The sequence below is a fragment of the Lissotriton helveticus genome, chromosome 5_1 (assembly GCF_964261635.1).
Source record: "Lissotriton helveticus chromosome 5_1, aLisHel1.1, whole genome shotgun sequence".
Taxonomy (NCBI): domain Eukaryota; kingdom Metazoa; phylum Chordata; class Amphibia; order Caudata; family Salamandridae; genus Lissotriton; species Lissotriton helveticus.
The window spans coordinates 125,205,010-125,229,658 of record NC_136065.1 but is presented as its reverse complement, the minus strand read 5'-3'; the positions used below and the strand labels follow the sequence as shown (position 1 = coordinate 125,229,658).

Here is a 24,649-nt window from a genome sequence, read left to right as displayed (position 1 = left end):
TAAACAAAGGAAGCTTGGCAGTGGACTCTGGAAATGCAGCATGGATGGATGGATAGGTTTTTATATAGCGCAATATCACCGCCAGGTCTCAAAGCGCTTTGCATTGGGAACCCGTCCTGGTTTTTCCCTGTGAGATAGCCCCTACTGGGTATCCCCAAGGTGAAAGCCAGGCATCCCGCCGCGGGGTCCGTAGTGGAGATTAAGCAAGCTATTGCCCAGAGTTGCAGAGTGTGAACCTGTGATTCGAGTAGGCACCGAAGCGAGAATTACCGAGTTTGATAACTGGAGCAAATGGAGCCACAAATTCACTGTTTGGCCTCTCTGGGGCGATATCGGAGACCATTCAGAACGCTGCTCACGCGCTGGCTTCTCTGATGCAATCTCATCTAAAGGGTGAGCAAGGGGAGGCAATGAGTTTGATGGTGCAAGCCACCTATCGTGACATCACTTCCTGTCGTGAGGTTAGCGTCCCCGCACTTTTTCTTTTATTTAGGACTTGTGCTCTGATCATATTGAATGCTGCACACGGCCTCTCGGGCAGACTGCGCCTTCCCATGCATGCTGCAAGTATGTCGGCCAAGGGACTGGCCTTTCCGAATCTAGTGCTGTGTTATGTTATTGTGTATCTGTATAGCGCAGCATTTGCCAACTTCTTGGCGCTTAATCACTTGCATTAGTGTGTCTCATCAGTGGAAATCAGAGATATTCGCTCCCCTCTGTGCAGCGTTATCCTTTGGTACCCTATTTCAGCCATTAAGTGCACATTCTTTCATTGGCCTCTTGGTGCTTAATCACAAGTAGTAGCATGTGGCATCAGCAGGACTTATTCAGGATCACTTGCCCCCTAAGCAAAGTTGTATTTTGTTGCCCCCTTTAAGCTACTGAGCCACATTCTCTAGTTGGAGTGGCAATCTGGTGCCCGCCTGTTGCCCTAACTACCCACCTTTGCCTTAGAGCTGCCCTCTCTCCTGCATCTCAAGTTTTACTGGATCCATATTAATGCCCTGGCTTCGTGCAGCAGGCCGAATCGCATCCCCAGTATCCTGATGTAGAAGCACAGATTCCAGGAGAGTCAATTTTAGGCAACTTCCTTCTACATCACCAGCAGGGGGCACCAAACAGGTTGTACAAACTGCACAAGTGGCCCCAATTCCAGGGTCGAGGAACAGCAAAAGTCTCCTGGCCCAGTGGGGGCAGCGTCCTCTCATCAGCCCTGCCCAGACCCATCTCAAATCCCTGGCACTTATCCTCAAAGGCACACAGGTTCGGGTCATATAAACCTAGAGGACTTATGCACCAACATCTGTTCACAGTAGGAGTATATGCGACTCTCTGCCGCAGTTCACATCTGTTCGAGGCAGACATTTTGCAAAATTGGGTCAACCTTTTTGGACATGATGTTGGCAGAACTTACTCGTTTTCCCTGAGCATTCAGGAGGTTGATTGAAGTCTTGGCAGGTACCTGGTACACCTGGAAGAGGAGGTCAAGCACATGTTGCATAACTGAATAATTTGTGCTGTGAGATGCCCGCCGCCCCGTCTCACAGAGAGTTTAGGGACCCAACAAGTCACCCCGATATGAACCTGCAGACTGCAAACCAGGATGTTTTTATCCGTCGTTTTGGGCAAAATGTCGGTTTCCTGTATTAGTCATTTTTTATGTACTTTCCCTTCATGCTTATGTTGGTTTTAAATTAGACTTCACTGGTCAATTATGTGCGTTCTCCCATGGATACACAAAGTCTTAGTTCACCCTTAAATGTACAGGGCCATTGCACCTCTACTGTCGATCATGTGAACCCTATAATCTTACAAAGTATATTGAAAGGAATTCATTTATCTCTTCCCTCTGAGGATTCTCTGGTTACTTTTATTTGGTTTTGTGTCAACAGCAAATTCCTCTACAATCTGTGATGTTATCTGTATATTAGAAAGTTGTCTGGGGAGTCACATGGCATCATTATCTTTTCACTGTTCATTTGACTCCAGTGAAATTGTGTGACGTGAACATGAAGCCAAAGTCCAGGGCTGGTCCCTAAGTGGACAGGACCCAAGCGAGAAAAACATAAAGAGATGGAGAACATTTTTGTTTAGTGTTACCACCAGCGTAGACTTCAACTCCTGTGATGTGTGTGTGTGTGTGTGTCTTTGTTTTTAATACAGGAGGGGGCCAACCGTTTGTAAATTAGTTTTGGCCCCACCCGAAAAAAGATGCAAAAGTTCACTCCTACCAGTTAGTAAAAGTTCTCTCTGAATAGGAAACAAGCCCCCAGAAGTATTGCCGGCTTATTGGGCTTCAACCATGAGGTTCAGTTTTCAATGTGTTGCCACCAAGATCTGCTGCATACATATCGGAACACACCCAAGTCAATTAGGTTGGCTCAGTGAGAAAACCACAAAGTGAGGCAAGAGATGTTCGAATTATGGCGGATGGTTCTTAATTACACATGGCAGCATTTTGGCTTAAATGTGTGTTGCTCTTCATGTCCTCACTGGAGAGGACCAACCGTAGGCAAATCAGTATTGGCCTCACCCCTAAAGGAATAGCCATGCCCTGTGCTTAATTTGTCAAAAATTAAGTGCCAGGGCCCTCATCAGGAGGCCACTGAAGCCTACACCACCCATTGCCCCTGATAGTGCTACAAATGACAGTACAAAACCAGCTACTAACCATCACACCCTGGTACAAATGCGACAATTTAGACTATTAAAGGCCCCCAAAGCTATAAGATTAGCATGGGCGGCAGTTAATAGTAGTTTTTAATGTATATTGAATTTCTTTGCTGTGCTTACTTTAAATCTGACTAACAGCCCATCATGTGTCATAAATGCCGGTGCTGCCAATCAAGTGCAGGTGCTGAGCACCGGAAACTACCTGCTCAAATTAAGCACTGGCCACGCTTGAGCTCACAGGCGTGGCCAGTGCTTATTAAGCTCCATCCTAGCCTTACCTCAGAGGTGCAGCCAGAGTTGATACGGGCTTAGAGCTACGGGACACATATTAGGACATTCCAGCGCCTCTAGGGACAGCTCACAAAACCAAAATGGCTGAATTAGTCTGAACCTCTTGTATTTACTCTGGGTGACACTCTATTAAAAAATGTTCAGAGAAGCTGGAATTGCTTTGTCACATCCCCTATTAATGAGAATACAACAAAAATGTATTTCATTGTGCCTCATTGGTGCGGTGTAAGTTAAGGAGCGATCCATCCATGTCTGGTCATACTCATGGAACCTAGGACCATTCACTCGAAACCGCATGCGACGGAAGATATTCTGAAGCACTGATACATGCTTTTGGTAACATTGCATTTTGTTGTGGTTTTGCTCTCTGTACCAGTATGGAAGAGAGCAAACCTACGTACTGCTGCAAATATTCTATCCTGAACATCCAGGTCCTGTCCTGTGAGCATTGGAGCATAAATAACGTAGACCGGTTTCCGCCTTGATCCGCCTCATCAGTGGCGTGCAGTTTGAGGTCCTATGTGGAGCTAAGGCACCATCATTAGGGCTATCCTTGCTACACAAGGGAACTCACTGAAAAAAAACAAAATGCAAGGGAGTGTTCGCTTGAATCTAAACCACCGGAAATGAAACACAAAGCAAGGACATCTTTGTGTTTCAGTGACCCTTTGCAATAACCTTACAAGTGATGTTGATGGAGATTGATAGTTGGGTGGGCAATTACCTAGAGAGAACTTTCAGTAACAAGAAGAACCATTTGAGGGCAGTACTTCTGACACTGCAGATTTGTTGAGAATCCAACCTCCTCCTCCGACCGGATCCCAGGATGGAGTTCTCAAGCGCCCAGCTGATTTCAAGACTAGACTACCACAAGAACTTATACATTGGGTCTCCTAAAAGGCTCCTTTGTGAGAATGCAAAGGTTAAAGAAATAGGCAGCCAAACTCTAACTTGAAGAGGTATGACCACATACATTCAGCCTTCATTGCTTGTCACTGGCTCCCAGTAAGTGCCAGGTTCAGTTTTAAAGTACTCAGTGCCACCCTCAGGGTCTACACAGGCAAAGACCCAAGATACTTACAAAGACTGAAACCCCCAAAACACCTTTCAGAAGCCTGCACTGTACACCTGCACATCCAATCGCCCAAGAGCATTCAATGGATCAATCGCGAAGACCGGATGCAGGGAGTTTGGGCCACTAAGCTTTGGGACTCACTAAACCCCAGCCATTTCAGGAATAGTCTGAAAAGTGAACCATTCCAGCTTTCTTCCAACAAATTCTTCTGTACTTGGGACCTGTGATTAAGAATATCACACTGGGCCCCCATAAATAATTTTTGACGAGCTTATTAGATCTCTCAAATAACCAAAAGGTGGCATGCAGAGCTCTAGAAAACCCTGATAAATAAATACATTGGGAGCCATTCTGGGAGTATTTTGTGGCTCTAGCTCTTGTGAGAGGTTGAGAAGGGTCAAAACCACTGACATTAATAATCAATTTATTGTGATTGTTACTATTTTTGTTGCCATCATCTTTATAATTGTGACATTGATGTTAAAATGTAGTTGATTTTGTTCTTCTTGCAAATTATATTAACTCAGGAAATTGGTTTAAGTGGATTATAATATTTAGGGTTGATTTCAGTCCCTTCGAATGTCATTGACGCGGCATTGGTTGTCACAACTGGAAAGGGAAACTTGTGCCATTGGCTGCAGATTCATCTTTTGGCGACGAGCTGAATATTTACAGGCAGTGATAAAGATGCTAAATGTGAACAAGTCGAGAACTATGAAAGTTTTGGAGACAGACACTCCTCAGTGAGCCCCGCTGGAGCAGATGATGTGAATCTAGCACTGATGAAATGTGGCAGATTGACCGCGTGCCGGACACAGACAGGCTGATTGCTGGAAATCAGATCAAGTGGGACTTAACCAGATTGACAGGAGGTTGTTGTTTGCCTGAACAGCTGCACTGAAAGCTGTGCACTGAGTCACCTATGATATCCTGAGTGCGGATCAGTGCGTGCATCCCGGTTAGCAGCACTCCAGCGGGAAGGCGGGGGCGTTGGGTAGGAGTCCAGATCCATGATTTGGTCTGGGGATCATTTATTCACACTGTATGTTTCTAACTGTACCTACATATGGGATTTGTTTTTGGGTACACCACAAATATTGTTGTCAGTAGGAGTGGTATCTGCTTGTAATCAGCAGGAATTGTGTGTCTGTCTTTTGCTGATATTGGTATAATTAAAATGACATCAATTTTCCAGATGGCTCAGCATGACGACCACTGAATGATCTACGTTCGGGTGTCCACTGTGTGTCAGTAGCCCGATTCCGTGCCAGATTTTCCACTTATCCACATAGGATAAATTTACCTTCAACAAGTCTAAGTAGGAAACATCTGCCCATCCAGTGGTGATCCTGAACTATTGCATGTGGACACCAAGACCTGGACACCTCTGGTCTACGTTTCGCATAAATTGTTTCTGACCGAGGACAGTCCAAACCAGCAAACATTGATTGCAAGACTTGTTCCTCTGTGCCAAACCTAACACAGTCAAATAGAACCTTAGAGCTGTGATTTCTTGTTTTATGCATTCATTAACCATGGCGATATCACATTTACCATTTCAAAGTGTAATGCCCAGTACTAACAAAGTGCAGTTGGGTGCTGTACAAATAGATTTGGATTTTGGTAGATTTAAATGTTAGATACTAAGCTTTATTTTCTACATTTTGACCGACGAGTTACTGTGTCGCAACGTTGACGGATATTCTTTCTGCCGCAATATAAATCCCATGTGATATAATGGGATTCATGTTTCGGTGGCCGGGATATCCATCACCGTTGTGACGGGGTAACATATCCGCCAAGATCTAAATTCGGTTCTAAGTCATAAAGCGACTTCATTGACATGGCTTTCTCTTTTGCAGTATTCATCCAGCCACAAGGAAGTCTCATAGAAAGTTTTTTATGTCTCTGGGACATTTCCATCACCTCTCAAACAATAATCCACTATTCCCTCCGAGGGAAAGACATATTGAAGAAGACAAAGCAGGACGCGACAAAGTGCCCTAAATATCTTTTCAAACAAAAGGCGCTCAGCTGCACCTAGCTATTACTGTTCTGTTCTAACAGGCAGTGGACTCCTGTTGTTTCCTTTATTGGATTGTCAGAAAATCACATGAATAATTCTTTAGATATGATGCCTGGTTGCACCCTGGGGCGTCCACAAATAACACTCTAATTACAAATGCACACAGTAGTCGACACACAGCTCACACACAATCCAGACACTGAAAATAAGCCAGTCGCAGCTGGGCTAGGACATTTTCCCTGTGATCAAACCCCTGGAAGGGGAGAGCACAAGAGCCTCTGACATTAACAGATTCCAGTCCTGGCCCAAGGGAAATTGAAAACCTACAGCCCAAGGTCCTCCTTCATGTGGGCTAGCTGATGGCTAACAATGTGCATAGGGTTCTGCCTGAGCAAAGCGGTTATTAAAAAAAAAAAAAAAAGCTGTAATGTGCTTGTCAAGAAATAACTGCCTTCTCTTTCCACACAGGTGACCGCTTCATCAGGGAGTAAGTGCTTTTCGTGTCGCTCTGCAGCCGAACGAGATAAATGGATGGAGAACCTTCGGCGCGCCGTGCACCCAAATAAGGTAAAGGCATGAAGGGTCCGCGCTGTGGTACTTCTGCTGCTCGTTATTGCAAATCGCAGTCCCTCACTTGGGGACATATTTAAGGACAATTGTGGGACAGGCAGCCATTTTGATTTTTGTTTTGATATATTTGCACAAGTCACCCCTCCCAAGCTCTCAACTTGGTCAGTTTTTACATTGATGATTTTTTAAATATTTTTTTTTATGTTTCCGCTCATTTTTCCGTCGCCAGGACTAATGTTTCTGTTTTACTTCCGCGGAAAGCTCAGACTTGGATTCCAAGAGCATAGACTTGATTGTTTGGTGGAAGCAGAAGACTGCACTGAGAAAGTCTCTGACAGGTTCAGTCAACAGGTCTCTTTAAAGGCTAATTTGATCAGCTGTAAAGCAATTTATAAGAACATCCCTGATTTGTTGCCTCTAAATTTATGGGACATTCAACAGGATGTACCTTATTTTCTACTCATGAAGTGCCTCACTCGTTTCCAAATGTATAAGTGTTATCGAAGGCGAACAGAGCTCCCTCTGTCATGGCTAGCGTCGGATTGGTAACGCGGGCACTCGGGCGGGCAATGCCCGAGGGGCCGGTATCAGACTTCCAGCTGTGGGTCGATTTTTTTGGGCAGCCTGGGGTCTGTTTTGGGTGGTGTCTGTGCTTGAATACCGCCAGTGGCCCAGTGGGTGCCTGAGTGACCTCTCTTCAGACAGATGGGTGTCCATTACCTCCCTTTTATCAACGGGCAGAGGTGTCACTCCCCTTTTATCTCGCCGGGCCGGCCCATTAATGTGTGCATATTGAGCGGGGGCAGGGGGCTGCTCAAAAGTGGCCTCACTTGTTTTCAGATGGGTTTCACCAGTGTAAACCAATCTGTGCGTTTTTTTTTAATGCCCCTCCTCCCCCTTTTTAAATAAAATTTCGCTGAAGCAGTGTTTTACGGTAAGGCAATATGCAAATGTGTGCCACTTTTTTTTAGCTGCCCTGGCCAATTTTTAATCCCAATCCAACCCTGGTCATGGCTGCCACATGATGGAAGCCCCTCCTATTGTTTGTTAAGACCAGTTTGCTTAGATTCAGAAGGCTCATCTAACCCGGCTGGTTGACCAGTAATTACTAAACTATCGGCTTGCCAGCACTGGGTTGTGCTTTAAATATTCTCACTTGCCGATAAGCTCTGTGTGCTCTTTATAATTAACTGCTCTGATACCCTCCTGGGTCTTGTTCGTGCTATACAAAACTTTATAAATAAATAAACTATAATATAACATCAAATTGGTAGGAAATAACAATTGATTACAGGATAAAGGAAAGCGATTCAGGTGATTTACTGGTACTGATTTAGAGAATTGTCTGTGCTAAGAGGCGGGGATCAGTTATGCAGTGGATTCACTAGATTATCTGCTCATAGACAGATAACTTTGCAACACACCTCATCTCATTAGACGGGTGCTTAAAGACACATGCAATGTCTTCATGTCATGACATGACGCACGAGACATATGAACCTGAAGGAGGAATTTCTACTTTCTGGTGTTGTCTTTTATTGTTTTTATTTTGTGTGGGGCTGAGGTATTACATCCGGGTTTGCACCTGCTCCAATTGTATCCAAATGAAAACAACTTTAGTAATGTTACGATTACTACATACGGTGATCATGAAAGTTTATTGTAAACTGTGGAGTGCGTAGGGTATCGAGGAATTCTTCAGTTCGTATATTCATAGTTCTCAATCAATCCCTGCCATCAAGTTCTGTTTCTGTCAAGATCACTTAACTAATATGTCCTCCAGGAATGATATGTGCATGGTGTATATCACATTTAAAACAGTTTCCCTTTCCACCTGAAAAAACAATACTGTTGTGACAGCAAATGGAGAAAGGATAAAATAATGACCTCATTTAGAGGTGAGAGGTAACAAGAAATAAGGCAAAAATAGCACATTTCCCTGTGTCAGATCTGAACGCCCACCTGATTTAGAAGTCACGAAATAGGGGTTTTCCAACCATTTGATCGTTTGCAGCTTTGCCTTTGATGAAGCCCACCTGGGCTTGCAATTGCCAGTGGATTTGGCTTCAGAAGACCAAGCATATTTACAATGAGCCATCTGAGGCTGTGTCTTCTTCTAGCTTCTTTGCTGTTGGGTCCACTACATCATCCAAGGCTGTCTAGGACAGGAAATGCTCAGCCTACATTCTGGTAGGAAGCTTCCAGTGCACTAGGGACATTGGCTCTGTCTTTTCCACAGATACATCTGTTAAGGGTGTGCTGTCTTCAGAGACTAAAGAAATTACCAACAGGTCTGCCCCACTGAAGTGCTCCTGCCACACCGACCTGGCAGAAATCTAAAAATGTAGCACGTCTTGCTCAGTTGGTGGTTGGCTGCTGGTTGGCCGCCATTTGTGGGAACAACCATCAAAGGCTTAATGAGGCTATAAGTCCAGTATTTGAGACTCTTCAAAAAGAAAATAAATCAGACTGAGAATACATGACTTTCTCTCAATTAAATGGCCATTTTCCTATTATAACATTGAAAGGTCAAGTGAGAAGGCTAAAATGAACAAAGACAGCTGTTCATAATGAGTGTAATTGGAGCCATATTAAGTTATTTCAGATCTAAAAATCACAGACCTACTATGAGATTTTGGGCCCAGTTTATATGTTGGCGGACGGCGACCGAGTACCCTTTCTGCCATCATCATGATCCGTCTGGCCGATTTAAATATGGGCAGACCTTTGGTGCAATGTCCACAGAGACTACTCCACATTCACCATGGTTACACCCCTTCGAGATCCCGACAGAGTAATTTAGATGGGTGGACATATTGGTCAGTTTTTACTGATCATTACCACCAGGAAATCCCTCAAGGTAAGGGGTATGCCGCCCTGGTGGAGGACGACTTAACTAACCCTTTTTCAATCGGAACCATAGTCTTCAAATGTGTGACTTTGTATAACACCCAGTACAGAACAGGAGACATTTAAGTGGTGATGAAGTGATTTGCTCATATGAAATAATTACAGGCAGGCACTTACCTAGAATCCTAATTTTAGGATTCGTAATGCTGATCAGAATCTGTGTACACACAGATGGATCAACAGAATTGTCGATTTTGAGTTTGGTGAGTATCACAGCACCCATTTTACTGAGATTCCTAAGCCACTTTACTAAACAGATTACTGGTAAATAACTAATACTTGATGCATAATTGCCATGGAATCAAAAGATTGAAATGCATCAACATTTGCTTTAACCAAAGGAATGGAAATTTACAAAACACCTTCTGATTAAGAGCTGGGGTGATGAAGGCGGCCATTGAATTGGGATGCAGAGCAAGAAAAAATAATACACTTGAGATATGGAGAGTTGCTGCACTTACTATAAGAAACTAGATAATTGTTTGACACCAAAGTCCTCATTAAAAACATGGCATAAAATTGAAGCAATGTATCTAAACAACAGAAACCTGTCAATTTGCTTTAGCGTAATGAGAGCACAGAGGTTATTTTATTTTATCCAAACAACAGTGAGCAGTGAATTTAATTTATCAGAATGAGAGGACAGGGATCAAATTAATTGTTTAAAAACAGAGGATTGAGAGGGAAGGTAATTTGTAGACTCCTTTAATTTAGACAGAGAAAATTCAATGCTATCTGGAAATGTAAGGAGACTGAGAAAGAGATATCCGTGAACTCAGAAGTTTAGGAACAAGGTTCTCTAACCTTTTCTGTGATGAAAGCTACTTATGTTCAATGAAAATCACGCTGAGCTACTACTATTATTAGAGTTGTAATAGTGACCACATCATACGAGATTACACGAGTAGGTACTAAATGCTATATTACTAGCATTGATCACCTCAGTGCATCTGGCACAGGTACAGCCTTAATGTAAATGTAAAAAATACTCTGTCAGTGTGGAATGCTGTATTTAGGCAATACTTAATTGTAATACCCTTGGCACCAAGCTCATAATGTTTGTAATAAGTCTCCCTGATGCTGTATGATTTATTATTCAAATATCAGCTTTAAATACATATTGGCAATCCAACCAATTGTCTCCAGACGTCAGTTTACTAGTTCTGAAAATAGAAAATACCTGTTTTCATCCCAAATACACACTTTTCTATTTTGCCCTACATATATTAATTCAACCAAGCAACAGCTTCTAGTTTAGTAAGCTGAGCTGCACACAGGAGATCTACTTACAGAAATATGTGATGTTACAACACAATCAAAATGATCGCGGTATGTTACATCGCAGTTTTTACAACCCAAGTCGTACAACGACTTGCGCTGGAGGGCGCTGGACTTAGGAATAGTAGGATTTACAATTCCAACACCAGTCTACGTACAGTAGGGAAGGTGTTGGAATAGTAAATCATACTATTCCTTAGGTTAGAGCGCCATCCAGCGCAAGTCGTTGTAACGACTTGCTGTAACGACTTGTGTTGTAATACCCGTGATGTAAAGGCATTGCGATGCAATGCCTGCATGGTAATGGATGTTTCCCTGCTTACAGGCAGCTGAAAAGCAGAATATAGCTCACTAGTTACCTCTTGGAGAAGCCTGTTCTAGAAGGAGGGATGGCTCTTACATCAGAAGATTTAGAAGCATTGATCTCAAACCTCGAACTCTATAGAGTTAGACTTCATCGTAGTGCATGGTAGCAGACACAATGCCAGAAGAATATGGATTTAGAGAATCTACCGGATTTGAAGGAGATATATTCATAAAATTCAGAGAAATGTAAGCCACAGAGCAAAGAATTCACAAAGCTGGTGAGATGAAGGCTCATAACTTGGCCCTGTATTGGAGACACACCCAAGCTGCCAGCTGTTGGAGCCAAACCCTTCAGTTATTGTTTGATTAGCATGAAAGACCCTCTTTTGTTGGAATGGGACAAGCTATAGGCTGTTTACAGTTTATTACAAGTTGAGTCAGGGAGCTGTTGGATGAGGAACAAAGGTGGAGCAGTGCCCAGAGCAGCTTGTTGCTAAGAAGAGATGTGTTTATTACAGCTGCAGAGCATGGGTTGGGTGTTGTGAGATAGAGGTCTGCACGGTAAAAGCATCACTGTTTTAGCATTTACCGCATTGTTCTTTGAGAAAGATGATATTATTCAGACTTTTGCAAAATAAGAATCTTTATTATCTACATAAAAAAACAGAACAGTAATTGTTTGAAAACGTCACAATATTGATAAAAAGCAGAAGCACCACCCTAGGGTACTTATTCATAAAACCTAACAAACTGTCTGTTATGTTCTAATATATCACATCATTTACAATCTAATACACCTGTGTCATTGTAGGTGAACCTCTCCATACAGATCCTATTCTAACCCCTAACTTCTCAGCAAAATCCAAATTCTGGCAGCATGTTTCTCTGGTTTCCCAATACACTCTCCATACTTTTAACTCTTCTTATCTGTGCTTCTCTTTTTATTTCCATTCTTCGCGCTTCCAATCTGAGCTCTTACGGCCACGTGCAATCCTATCACAATTTCTTGTTGTTTTACCCATAGCTAAACTCAGTCGCACTTCTTTGGTTTATCATTATCCATTTCTTCTAATTGCACACACATAAATGGCTTGCAAAAACTGTTTTTAGGGATGGCGGATGGGAGACAGCGTGTTCGACATAGATGAGGAAGAGCAGTGCGTTTGCTCCCTTATGCGCTGTACTCCTGCGTCCATTACCGCCCCTAGAAATAACTGTGCATTCTATGCTCTTTCTGATACCACTGCCCACGTGGGGCGGGGACGGGCTACATCTGTAATGTAGTAATGGGATTACTATTGAGGGGCTAGACTCTTACTGACGTACTGTAATATACAGTATCAGACTACAGGAGGTAGCCCATATACCCTAAGGAGACTAGGGCAAAGACATATAGCAAAATGACTTTGCTGTCGACTTCTACAGTGGAACTCTCGGCGCTCCCCTCAAGGATACCCCACTTGATTACTTTTGTATTCAGTATCATTTAATGTTTGGTATTCCTAACTCTGTATAATTGTAAACATAACTTGTTCTTCATTGCGCCCTTCTCCATCGCTGTACATACTACCTCACGTGTCACTTGCTCCATCACAATCCTTCACGAGCACTTGTGCACAGTATCCAACAGGCTACATGTCATTTAATGTAACGCAGTGCCACCCTTCCATATGCTTGATCATATGAAGCTTAAATATGTCAAATATGTATATTCACTAATACAATTTATATTGCAAAGAATATGGTCTCCCGGGTTTTCTCCCTTTTTGATTTATTTCTCAGCAATGTCATTTTGCTAGATGTTCTTGACCTCCAACTTACACACTTTTGAGACATTGTTGTATGTTACAAGTACTGTAATATACAGTAGAGGGTAACAATCGCAAACGTTATTGTTTGTTATTCAAATTGGACACAGTTTATATAAAGTACTGAAACATTGGCTGGGTAGGAAATAGTTGCCTGATAGAATTTGGTGGTGTTAGTAAAAATATATTTTTTTAATTTATTTTAATAGATATATATTTTGTATTTATTTTAAAGCTTATGCCCATGTAGATAACTGTCCAGTCCAAATCCTAATGAGAAAATTGAACATTACTTTTTCAGGACAACAGTCGAAGGATTGAGAACATGCTCAAGCTATGGATTATCGAAGCCAAGGACCTGCCGGCCAAGAAGAAATACCTGTGTGAACTCTGCCTGGATGACGGACTCTATGCACGAACTACCTGTAAATTGAAAACGGACAACGTGTTTTGGGGGGAGCACTTTGAGTTCAACAACCTCCCGTCCCTCAAAAACATTACCGTGCACTTGTACAAGGAGACGGACAAGAAGAAGAAGAAGGACAAGAACAACTACGTGGGGCTGGTGAACATCCCCATGGCTGCCGTCACGGGGCGGCAGTTCGTAGAGAAGTGGTACCCAGTGGTCACATCCAACCCCAGCAAGGGGAAGTCCTCCGGGCCTATGATCCGGATTAAGGCACGGTACCAGAGCATGAGCATCCTTCCGATGGAGATGTACAAGGAGTTTGCGGAGTACATCACCAACAACTACATGGTTCTGTGTTCAGTTCTGGAGCCGGTTCTCAGCGTCAAGAACAAGGAAGAGATGGCGTCCGCCTTAGTTCACATCTTGCAAAGCACTGGAAAGGCAAAGGTAAGATGATAAATACCACAAATGCAGCAGGCTGCTGCTGTTTGCTTCCATTACATGATGAGGGGATGTTGTTTGTAGATGCCTAATTGAATCCCTGAAAAATACTCATGGTCACACGAAGATGCTGCAAAGTTGATTAGACTGTTCACTTTGCCATGAGTCCATAGGCAACTTTCAATAGGGATGGGAATCGGAAGGGTCTAAGATCTTGCTCCTTACGTCAATGACTTTTGTGGGTCATGCGCACTTTTCTGATACATATGTTGTAGTTTGTCAAAAATCCCTAAGTAAGTTTGGCTTTGAAACAGATGGTTGTACTTTGATTGTCCACAATGCACTATTTATTGAACATTCCTGATTTATTCCAAATGGAATCCGTATTGGCTCTCATATGTTGCTCGCACAAGTCAGAACATTACCACCTGTTTAGGTGTATGAATCTGAGACGTATTTAAAGAATTGCATTTTTTATCCTTTATTCTGGCGAATGGGCACCTCAAAGTTGGGAAGCTAAGTGCTTTTGTCAAAGGTTTATATCAAGTTTCTTAGCCTGACAAGATTCACCCACCCCCATTTTATTAAATTTAGCCTTGGTTTAGATGGCCAGTGTCAGTCGATGCTGCCACATCCCATTGGATGTGAAGGTTCTTGGGCTCATCAGTAACTTCTAAGACATGTGCCCATCATGCAAGAAGTGCTGGCCGCATACCATGGTGACACCAATACAGGGCCATGTAAGAATACGAAACTGACTACAACCCCCTTCCCCCACCGCCCCTCCAGTGGAAAAATCCGTGCATTGAGATCATGTTAATAAAAGCATTTAGCATTTTATTAACAACTACCCAGAGTTTTTCCTTAAGAGATTTGACAGTTATTTTCATCACCCTTGTCCTCTCAAATTTATTGACGTGATCAGTTCTTAACAAGCTTCAAACAGAGTGAGAAAGTGACCAAAAACATATGGTGTGGTTGGCCGATGTTACAGTGAAATCAGTGATGACAGGGGAACTCAGAATATTTTTAGGGAATAAACCTGATATTTTGTTTTAATTCAAACATGCATGTCATCTGGAAGTTATGTCATAGAACAGTAACAGGAAAAATTCAATTCGTCTTTCAATAAGTGCTAAAACTGGTGTAACCCAGCATGGAAAAAACGAAAATTGTGATTTGATTTATGTTTTGCTCTTTATTTATATACAATTTTATATGGTACATACCAGGCTCAAGAGTGAGTCAAAAGGTTTTACAAGATTTTAGTGGTGGAGGCTATGCATAGAGTAGTTAGGGTAATCTCATGAAACAAAATTACAGTTGTGATGCTGGAATAGTGAAAGTAATCAACAGATAAAATCGACTCAAGCATAATTATTCCAACTATGTACCAATGCAGCTCTTGTGGCTCTTGGTAACATATTTTGTGCTGATTTACCTTTTTGTGCCAAAAGTGAGTGAATCTGTTGGCCATAAATGAGGGGGTTATTGCAGGTGAGCACAGAGACATGAAAGATGGATATCAAAGCGGGGACCCCAAGTCAGGCTTTCTTGGTCATAGAAATACAAATATTATGTAGATTGGCAGGTGCATGTTTGTTTGGTAACACTGGTGTCCACAGCCTATCAGGCTGCCTAACCGGACAAAGGTTAATGTAAGTATAAGATGGAGTTGTCATAGTTGTGTACACCCACTTGAGCTCCTTTTGTGTCAAATGCTAGCAGTGAAGCTATCCATTTTGGAAATGTGGGCATAAGTTTTGTTATGGGTAGGGGATCCACATATTAGTGTCTAAGGTGCACAAAGAAATAGGAACAAGAAATTGACAAAAGTGAAGACCTCAGTATTAGCAAGAAGAAGCTCTTTAGGTTAGAAACATAGACAGAGCACAGCATAAAATTAGTAGACAGCTGATTGGTCCCAACCAGCAAAATTATTTTAATACAAAATTCATGGAGCAAATTCTGTTAAGCAAGCGATCTTCAAGATAGTTGTTCTGTAGTTACAACATTGATACAGCTACAGCCGACACATGTTTCGTCGCCATTCACGACTTTTTCAAGGCTTCTACAGAAGGAATGGTCATTCAGAAATCGCATCAGAATTGATGGATCAAAACACACGAGGTCTGGATAAAGTAGTCCGGGACAAAAAATGTATTTCGAATAAAGCCTGGTAATGTAAATCACGTCCGCACGTCGGTTTTATTCATATTCAAAATTCAGTGCTGTATCGAAGTCTGTTCATGGACATTTTCTGCCACAATGGGCTCTAAAATTAATTCTCTAAACGTGTAATGCCAAATAAGACGCTCTCTCGAGCATAATTAGTCGTAAACGGCATTCATCCAGTTAATTAAGGAGTCTAACGGCAGGGCACCAATTTCATCAAAAACCGGTTTGTCAGCAATGTCCTGACTCAAAAAAGTAAGGTCCGGTCCCTGCCAGTAGTAAGCGTATCTGTGTTTTCTGGGCTAGAAATTGACAAAAGTGAAGACCTCGGTATTAGCAGGAAGAAGCTCTTTATGTTCCTGGAAAGATCAAAGACAAGGTAGGGAGTCATAGATAATCTTAGCAATAGGAATGCGAAGGCGCGCGGACTGGAGAGAGCAGGCAGTGATGCCAAGTGTGGCGAGAGAGGAGTGTGTTGTCAGCTTGAGTGAAGAGAGGGGGCAGTGATGGCTTGGAGCCTTTGCTGTAAAGGAGGAACTATACGAAGGGTGTAAAGACCTGAATTGAGTATTGTTGGTGCAGCGTCTTGTGATTCATGAATGACAACATATTGAACGTTGTACGCAATACAATGAGAGAAGGAGCGCGACACAATCAAGGAAAGAGAGTCATCCTTGAGCTCCGCTTAATAAACACAGGCTTAGGTTATGTTCCATCTTGGTGCTCACTATCGCACCTGATGTCTTCCAGAAATGCCTGTTTTTGGAGACTTTAACCAAAGGATATTTTGGACCATGCAGGCTATCGTGAATATATAGTGGTCCAATCAGACGCCGATGCAGTGAGCGGACAATTGTGGTGATGGCTGCCCAATATCAGACGCGGCTTTGCCTGTTATTCGCTTTTAGAGGAGACAACAGGTTTTATGAAGGTCAACCAGCAAGGCCTTGGTGCCATTCACTGAGGACCTATCAGTACCCTAAAACACTATCCACAGGTTTGATAGTCATCATCAATGTTTTATTTCGTATTTAAAAAGAACATAAAAACATATAATACATTGCAAAATATTCCAAACACTTTGCATTGCCAAAGAAGTGTGGCTCAATGGTTAGAGCGGCAGACCCTGAGGCAGAGGTCTGGCCCGGGACCAGGGTTCAATTCCCGACGCGTCTGGGTCTTGGGCTCAATGTCCACGGACTCGATAATTCTCGCCTCGGTGCCTACTCTAATCATGGGTCCCACTCTGCAACTCTGGGCAATAGCTTGCTTAATCTCCACAGCGGCCCCAAAAGCGCTGGGATGCCTGGCTGCACCTGGGGGGTGCCCTGGAGGGGCATCTCACAGGGAAAGCCAGGAAGGGTTCCACAGCGGTATGCAGGATGCCTGAAAGGTGATAGTGCGCTTTACAAGTATACATACATTTACATTTCTAGAACACAATAAATTCTTCATATAAAAACAAGCATTGAAAATGCAATAGGTCTCGCAGCATTAGAGTTAGTGCTTTTAGAATTGTTTATGGGTTTTTTTGTAAATCTTTAGCATTTTTGTTTCCTGTAGCCAATGCTAAAGAATTTCAAAAAAAAAAAGCCATAAACATTTTTAAAAGCTCTGAAATGCAGTCTGAAATGCTGGATATATATTCAGTACAGATACACTATATTGTTAATGAAGACATAGGATATAATATGTTGTACTGTATACACACAATTAGATGGGAACGTGCTGTGTGTGTCAGCGATTGAATGTGGAGGTGATGGTGGATGTGGTGGTGGATGTGGTGGTGGATTCGGTGGATGTGGTGGTGGTGGATGTGGTGGTGGATGTGGTGGTGGATGTGGTGGTGGATGTGGTGGTGGATGTGGTGGTGGATGTGGATGCGGTGGATGTGGTGGGATGTGGTGGTGGATGTGGTGGATGTGTTGGTGGTGGATGTGGTGGTGGATGTGGTGGTGGATGTGGTGGTGGATGCGGAGGTGGAGGATGTGGTGGATGTGGTGGTGGTGGATGCGGTGGATGTGGTGGTGGATGTGGTGGATATGGTGGTGGATGTGGTGGTGGTGGGTGTGGTTGATGTGGTGGTGGATGCGGTGGATGTGGTGGTGGTGGATGTGGTGGTGGATGCAGTGGTGGATGCGGTGGTGAATGTGGCGGTGGATGTCATGGTGGATGAGTGAGTGAGTGAGGGTGAGTGAGGGTGAGTGAGTGAGGGTGAGGGGTGAGTGAGTGAGGGTGAGTGAGAGTGAGGGCTCTGAGGGGGTGTGGCGGTGTGAGGGAGAGGGTGAGGGGGGTGAGGGGGAGTGAGGCGGTGGGTGAGGGGGTGTGCATTCTAAGGGAGTGTGGCGGTGTGAGTGGGTGAGGGCGTGTGAGGGTGAGGGGGTGTGCATTCTGAGTGGGGGGGTGGCGGTGTGAGGGGGTGAGGGCGTGTGAGGGGGTGGGTGAGAGGGTGGGTGAGAGGGTGGGTGAGAGGGTGAGTGAGGGTGAGGGGGTGAGTGAGGGGGTGAGGGGGGTGAGTGAGGGGGTGAGGGGGTGAGTGAGGGGGTGAGTGAAGGTGAGGGGGTGAGTGAGGGGTGAGAGTGAGTGAGGTGAGTGAGGGGGTGAGAGTGAGTGAGGGTGAGAGGGTTGTGAGAGTGAGTGAGGGTGAGAGGGTTGTGAGGGTGCCTGTAGATGGCAGACTCGTTCCCTACATTCTCTGGGTATGCAATAGGTCTGATAAAAACACATTTCCTGGGCTGCTGTTTCCTCCCAGTCCACCACTGCAACAGAGGTGCAACAGAAAAGAATACAGTGACATAGCCGAGTACCCAGTACCCTGGAAAAGAGTCAATCACTGCTAACTGACCTCTTTATATAGCAGGGATAACGAGTTCTCGTGGGTGCTTTTCCACACGAACACACCATCGTCACAAGATGTGTTGTTACTTCGAATTGGCTAGCGTTACATTCGCATCTGCTGCTCAGAGCCTGCTTGTTCAATAATGAATTCACAGTTCGGAACGTGTTAACATTAGGACATTTTGTCTGCTTGGAGAAATGCATTTTGTCAGATGCAAATGGGAGCGCCTCAAACCCCGAAGCACATTTTTAATTGTTTTACTCCTGCTAAAAATGACTGCATACCTGCAAGCATCTGTCAGATCGTTTATGAACTGAACAAAATGTCTGCACCCCCGCGTGCTCCTCCAAGGGTGTGCTCGGTCTATTGTTTATAGGCCCCTTCGAGCTATTCTGCAGCAGAACATAGCCTCGAATAGACTGTGGCACTGCAGCGACAAGGATGCATGTTTCACCCCAGCTGTAGAGCAATTCAGAGTAGGCTGAACCATGATACTAATTGATTGTGAAAGAACAAATAACAGTTTTGTCACTTTAAAGCACTGCTCGACTCATTTGAAAGAATATGCATTAACACCTCTTGATCTGTGTCAAAGTGAAAAAGAATGTTGAATATTAAAGGGATGAAGGCTTATTGCTGCATATATCAGCTTTGATCTTAATTGGCTCCTGCTATCGCTAGTTACACTTGGGTTGTTTGCCAGCTTTCCTATGAGAGCAGGCGCCCCTCCCCCACGCCAGAGCAGGCTGCCAGGGTGCTTGCAAGTGGCCAGGATGACTTCTAACGATGCAGATGCTAAGTAGATGATTGGCGGCACATCGAGGTCTGACGGCTCAAGGGACGGGAAATGTACCGCTCGTCAGGCTTTCAGCAGGAAATTAATTAAAAAATAAAAAACTAGGGGGAGGGGGCGGGAGGCGGAGAGTTGAGGCAGGAAGAATTAAGTGAGAGAAATGTGTGGAGAACAGATGAGCACGAAGAGAAGTGGGGGCGAGAGGGTAGAAAGAAAAGAGAAAGATGTGAGAGTAGGCGGGAGAAACGAGGAGCTAAGGAAACAGAGGTAAAGGGAGGCAAACGTGTGGGGAGACGAGGAAAGCAGACGTGGCAAATGTTGGAGAAAAGAAAGGAACAGGAGATGGGCATAGAAGGAGGTTCAGAGAGGGAATAGAAAGGAAGGGATAGAAGTAAGGGGCAAAGAGTGACAAGTGAGCAAGAAGAACAAGACGGAGGGAAGAGAGGGGAGGGGGGAGGAGAAATGCGACACGGCGGGAAGGGGCAGGCAGGATGACTCAGGGGAGGGGGCGGAGCAGGGCAGAGCGGCATGTGGGTGTGAAGAACCGGGCCTTTGAAGTGAAGCTAAGCTTCACTTCAAAGGTGTCGGAGGAATGCGGGCGGCTGTGCACGCGCTTTTAAGCTCAATGCACATGCGCATTGAGCTTAAAAGTCACGGGCACTGCAAGGAATCGCCACGATTCCTTGCAAGTTAGATAAAGTGTAGATGAGCCCCTATAGTCTCGCTTGCTCGATGCGCATGCGCATCGACAGGCGAGACCTAACAAGCAAAGAAATTTACGAAAACTTCATATAATAGAACCTAAAATTGTATATTCCTTAATAAGCGGGGTTTGAAGGTTGCTGTCTTTGATGCATTTCTAATATGGACATCAATTTGCCCTCTGCCCTCTCTTTCCGTAACCGCCAGGTCAACTTGGCACTGGGAAACCATGCTCGAGTCTCAGCGTTGGCTCAAAATCCTGTGGTTCTGGCCTACAAAAAAGATTAACTTGCTCTTGTGTAATGTAACTGTTGCTCATTTAAAGCGCTCCAATACTTTCGGGTCGAGTTAGCGCTATATAAAAGAAAACAAAAAGAAGTTGGCCATGTCGTATAGCCTTGCTCCTGGCCTATCGGATTCTGCCAATTTCTTTTCCAATGTTCCTGCCACCCTGGCGGAATTAAAGCTGGCAGGCGAGGAGCGCGGTCGGACCGTGCTCTAATTCGTCCATGTTCACTGTTTGGCCACATTAATACCGATTAACCTGCAATTTTACACCAATCACTTGGATTTGTGACGCTTTGGCTGCGCAGACTCGCAATTCGGCGCCTTTCCCGTTGCTGAACTCCAGCCTGGCCTGTGAGGTGTTTTTTTCCTTCTTAAAATTGAGTTTCTCCTCCGTTACTTGTCAGGGGTCTTCAGAGCTGAGCAGAAAGGCGCAGAGTCGTCAAAGCAACGGCGGCTGCTGGAGCGTGGAAGTTAAGTGACATCTCGCTTTGTTGAGAAAGCTTGGCGGGGAGGGGGGCCAAACACGAGCTGACAGAAAGCCTCCACAAAGAACGCGCCATCAATGCCGAGGCCCGAGGGTGACGGATCGGCCTGCTTAAAAAGCCATTCCGTGCTCGGCCTTTGTGGACGCCGCCGGGAAACTTTCCCCCAATCCTACAAGTTTTTGACTGGGAGGAGAGATGGACGAGGGTCAGTGACCTTCAGACACGCCCCTTACGGAGATTGTTTGCGGTATTTGGAGAAATAATACCGCACTTACTTTAATACCGATGCCACAGAGTGTGGGATTAGCTCCACCTTCCGTGTTATGCACTGAGAGGCCAAGGATGGGTGGGGCAGGTAGCATGGAATTTCCACATCATCTGTTCTACGGTGTGGAACTCAGAATATTTTAGATTTCAACTTGTGAACTTTGTGCAGTAGAAAAACTATGGCTGGTGAAAATGGTGCATCAGTGGTGATGAAGGCACGCATTGGGTTTGTTTTTCCTGCATCTTGCTTTCGGTATACCTAGTAAAATGGGGATAATGTTTCTCTATCTCTAGTTCTCATCTGCTACTTTTGGGATTGTGTTAAAACTGCAAATTTAAGTTCTGTATAAATAATTGGAGGTTTACTTAAAATAATCGTAAAGTGTCTGTGGACATTAGTTCCTGGTGTGTTCACTTTGATTACATACTGCCTTGATTGACGCTAAGCAATTGCTGTATCGTTACTTTCAGGGGAGGCAGGACTGCCGTATGCAAACGTGCTATTTGTGTCTTACTGTCTTGACTTGAGTGTCGCTTGCTTGTCAGTCCAGAAGGACTTGCAAAGGGTGGTGAGGCCTGCCCTCTTCTTGGGTGCACGGTCAAACTCTGGGACTGCTGTCTGTGGGAACAAGGCAGTCTAGAATGTTCGATCAAGTGTGCATAAAGTTTGTGATAGTAAATGAGGTCTGTCATGTCAAGAACGTGAAGTACTGAAGAGCATGCGTCAATGAGCATGAGTTGAAATGTGTGTTTAGTTGAGGTTGTATGTTCACTCTTCACTCATTCATAAAAGGGAGAGGGACATTTCAGTTTGAGACCTACCCAGACTTGGTGTGAATAAACATAGAAGTAACATGACCTAAGGGGTGTGAAATAAAGAGATCTGGTCTGACTGAGGGTGATCGTGTCTCTGGGATCGAGATACACCTAGAGGAACAGTTGTGAGTAACTGGTCGAGGTGGGCTTCTACAGCCCCTCACCCCGAACAATAGGTCTGCATTCTTGGGTGGGATCTGTAGGGAGCCCTTTGGTAGGGTGAAGCGATTCTCTTCAGGTCCCTTGTAAATCAACCAAATATGTGTAAATTACCTGGTTCCAATTTAGTAGAATCTGTGTGGGGCTATATATGATGTCTCCTTAGAGGTAAACATTTCCCAAGGTACATAAGAGTGTGTTTTGTTGTTGTCTTCCGGTGGCATCTCCAAAAAGAACGTTTTGCATTAAGGTCAATCAGTCGACATGTTTCATGCCTAAACTAGGCCAAACATGGGTCTGCGGCCTTCATCAGGACAAGGAGGATTCCCTGGTTCCCAACACCTACTCAGACTACCTAAGCTGACTGTTGTAGGGTACAAATGTATGTGAGCCTAATATTAAATGTACATTAAGCATACTTAGCTCTACCCAGTCTGCTGTAAATGGCATCATAAAATGTCCTCCTTTAAGGGGTTAATGCCATTCATGGATGTAGTATTTCACCCTCGCCTAACAGGGTGTCATGTATCACAGAGAGGGTGGCAATGCCTGCCATTGTTTTCTGCACTCCAGGTGTCAGGAAGGATAGATGGGTCCACCTACCTGTGCGATACCTCTCTCACTCGCCATGTTTTTTTACGTGCTAATTCTGTCACTCGCTTATTTATTCAAACTTCATTTGTTCCACTCATTCCCAGTCATCAATCAATCAATCAATCAATCATAACACTTGTATAGCGCACTACTCACCCGGAAGGGTCTCAAGGCGCTTGGGGGAAAGGGTCCGCTACTGCTCGAACAGCCAGGTCTTGAGTTGTTTCCTGAAGGCGAGATGGTCCTGGGTCAGCCGAAGGTGGATGGGGAGGGAGTTCCATGTCTTGGCCGGCAGGTAGGAGAAGGATCCAATCACTGGCTGCCTTTTTCAACCTGTTCACTCAGCAATACACTTCTGCTTTCATTTGGTCACCACCCTGCTCACTCACAATCCGTTCCATCACCTATCTAGGCACTCATATATTCATCCAGTCACATATTCAATCAGATGCTTTCACATTCACCCATTCGCTCGTCTTTCATTGATATTTCTGGCATGCATGCACCTGTCCAGGCCTTCAATTACCTGAGCGTTCTTTAACCTATTAATTTGTTTGGGCTCCTGCTCATTTATAAAATTGTTTTTGTTGGCACTCCCACTGTCAGATTATGTTTTGCCCCTCTGACTAGATTGTATTTCATTAAAGGGCCCATTCTGCTTTAGTTCCTTAGTTCCCTTCCATAAAGGCACTTGGCCCCATTGTCGGACCATGACAAGTCTGTCTTCACTCTCCATGAATCTGTGTCTGGGTTTAGGGTTCTGCTACACAGGATCTAATAGCAAAGGTGCTATTCAAGCAGCAGTGAATTATATCATGTTCTATTCGAAAGATGTAAGTGGTGGGAACACCGTCTGAATGTTGTCTCTCTTCCCTACCTTGGCGAGCGCTGCCAGTGATTGGGGGGGAGAATAGTTTGATTATATAATTTCCTTTCCAATTGCTCAGTTGTCTTCAGACTGACAGCTGTCAGTGTGTTGATGCAGCCTGTCACGACACCATGTCCTTGTCAAATTTCTGTAAGTAAATGTTTTAGTCATGTTATTGGAGGGAGTATTATACCGAGGGATTCGTTCTCACAATCCCACCTACTCATGCTTCCTTTGAAAGAGCCACTAGGCACACTTACCGCTATTTCCAAGATCACGCGGCTTGTCGGCAGGAAACACAAACGCATTCAATATTTGGAAATTCAGCTGTGGCACAGGAAAGTCAAATCCATGAGAGATTACCAGGATGAGCATGGGATTCATAAATGTTTTCCATGTAGAATATTTGTATGGAAATGTTACTTACATTGATATACTTAGTATGTGTTATGGATATAGGTCTTCTGGACCTATGTTGGCTTTGTCTGGTACAGTGCCAACATTTGCGATTTCGGCACGGAATCTAGAAAAACACAAAGGATTCAGAGCACGTGCCTCAAAGAGTTGTATCACTTTTTAATGGGAAACACTGAACTGTATGTGTTGCTTGTTTCAAAACAGAGGCGTGGGCGCGTCAGCCATCTTTCTTTGCGCATCGTCAAATGTCTTCCATCTTCTGTTATCCCCGGTATCCCATTGTAACGCAAAACAAAGAGGAATGCATTTAGAAAGCAGACCTGGACAAGTTGCAGTTTTGTGTGCAAACCAGATAATGTTCATGGAATGGTCTGGTGGAGTTTCCTAATGGTCTGTTATGTTATTTTATATTATGCTAATGTATCTTTTATAGACTATGACTATCACCATAGATGTGGG

General features: G+C 44.1%; 1 protein-coding gene across 12 annotated transcripts in view; it reads left to right on the top strand.

The window, feature by feature from the left end:
• The window catches only part of DAB2IP (DAB2 interacting protein), a 1,475,985-nt gene that overhangs the window by 1,110,668 nt on the left and 340,668 nt on the right, over window positions 1-24,649 (top strand). For all 12 annotated transcript variants that reach the window (XM_078641853.1, XM_078641861.1, XM_078641852.1 and 9 more), the window contains 2 exons: window positions 6,534-6,632; window positions 13,239-13,793. In XM_078641853.1, coding sequence (XP_078497979.1) covers window positions 6,534-6,632; window positions 13,239-13,793 — 654 coding nt within the window. The remainder of the gene's footprint in view (window positions 1-6,533; window positions 6,633-13,238; window positions 13,794-24,649) is intronic.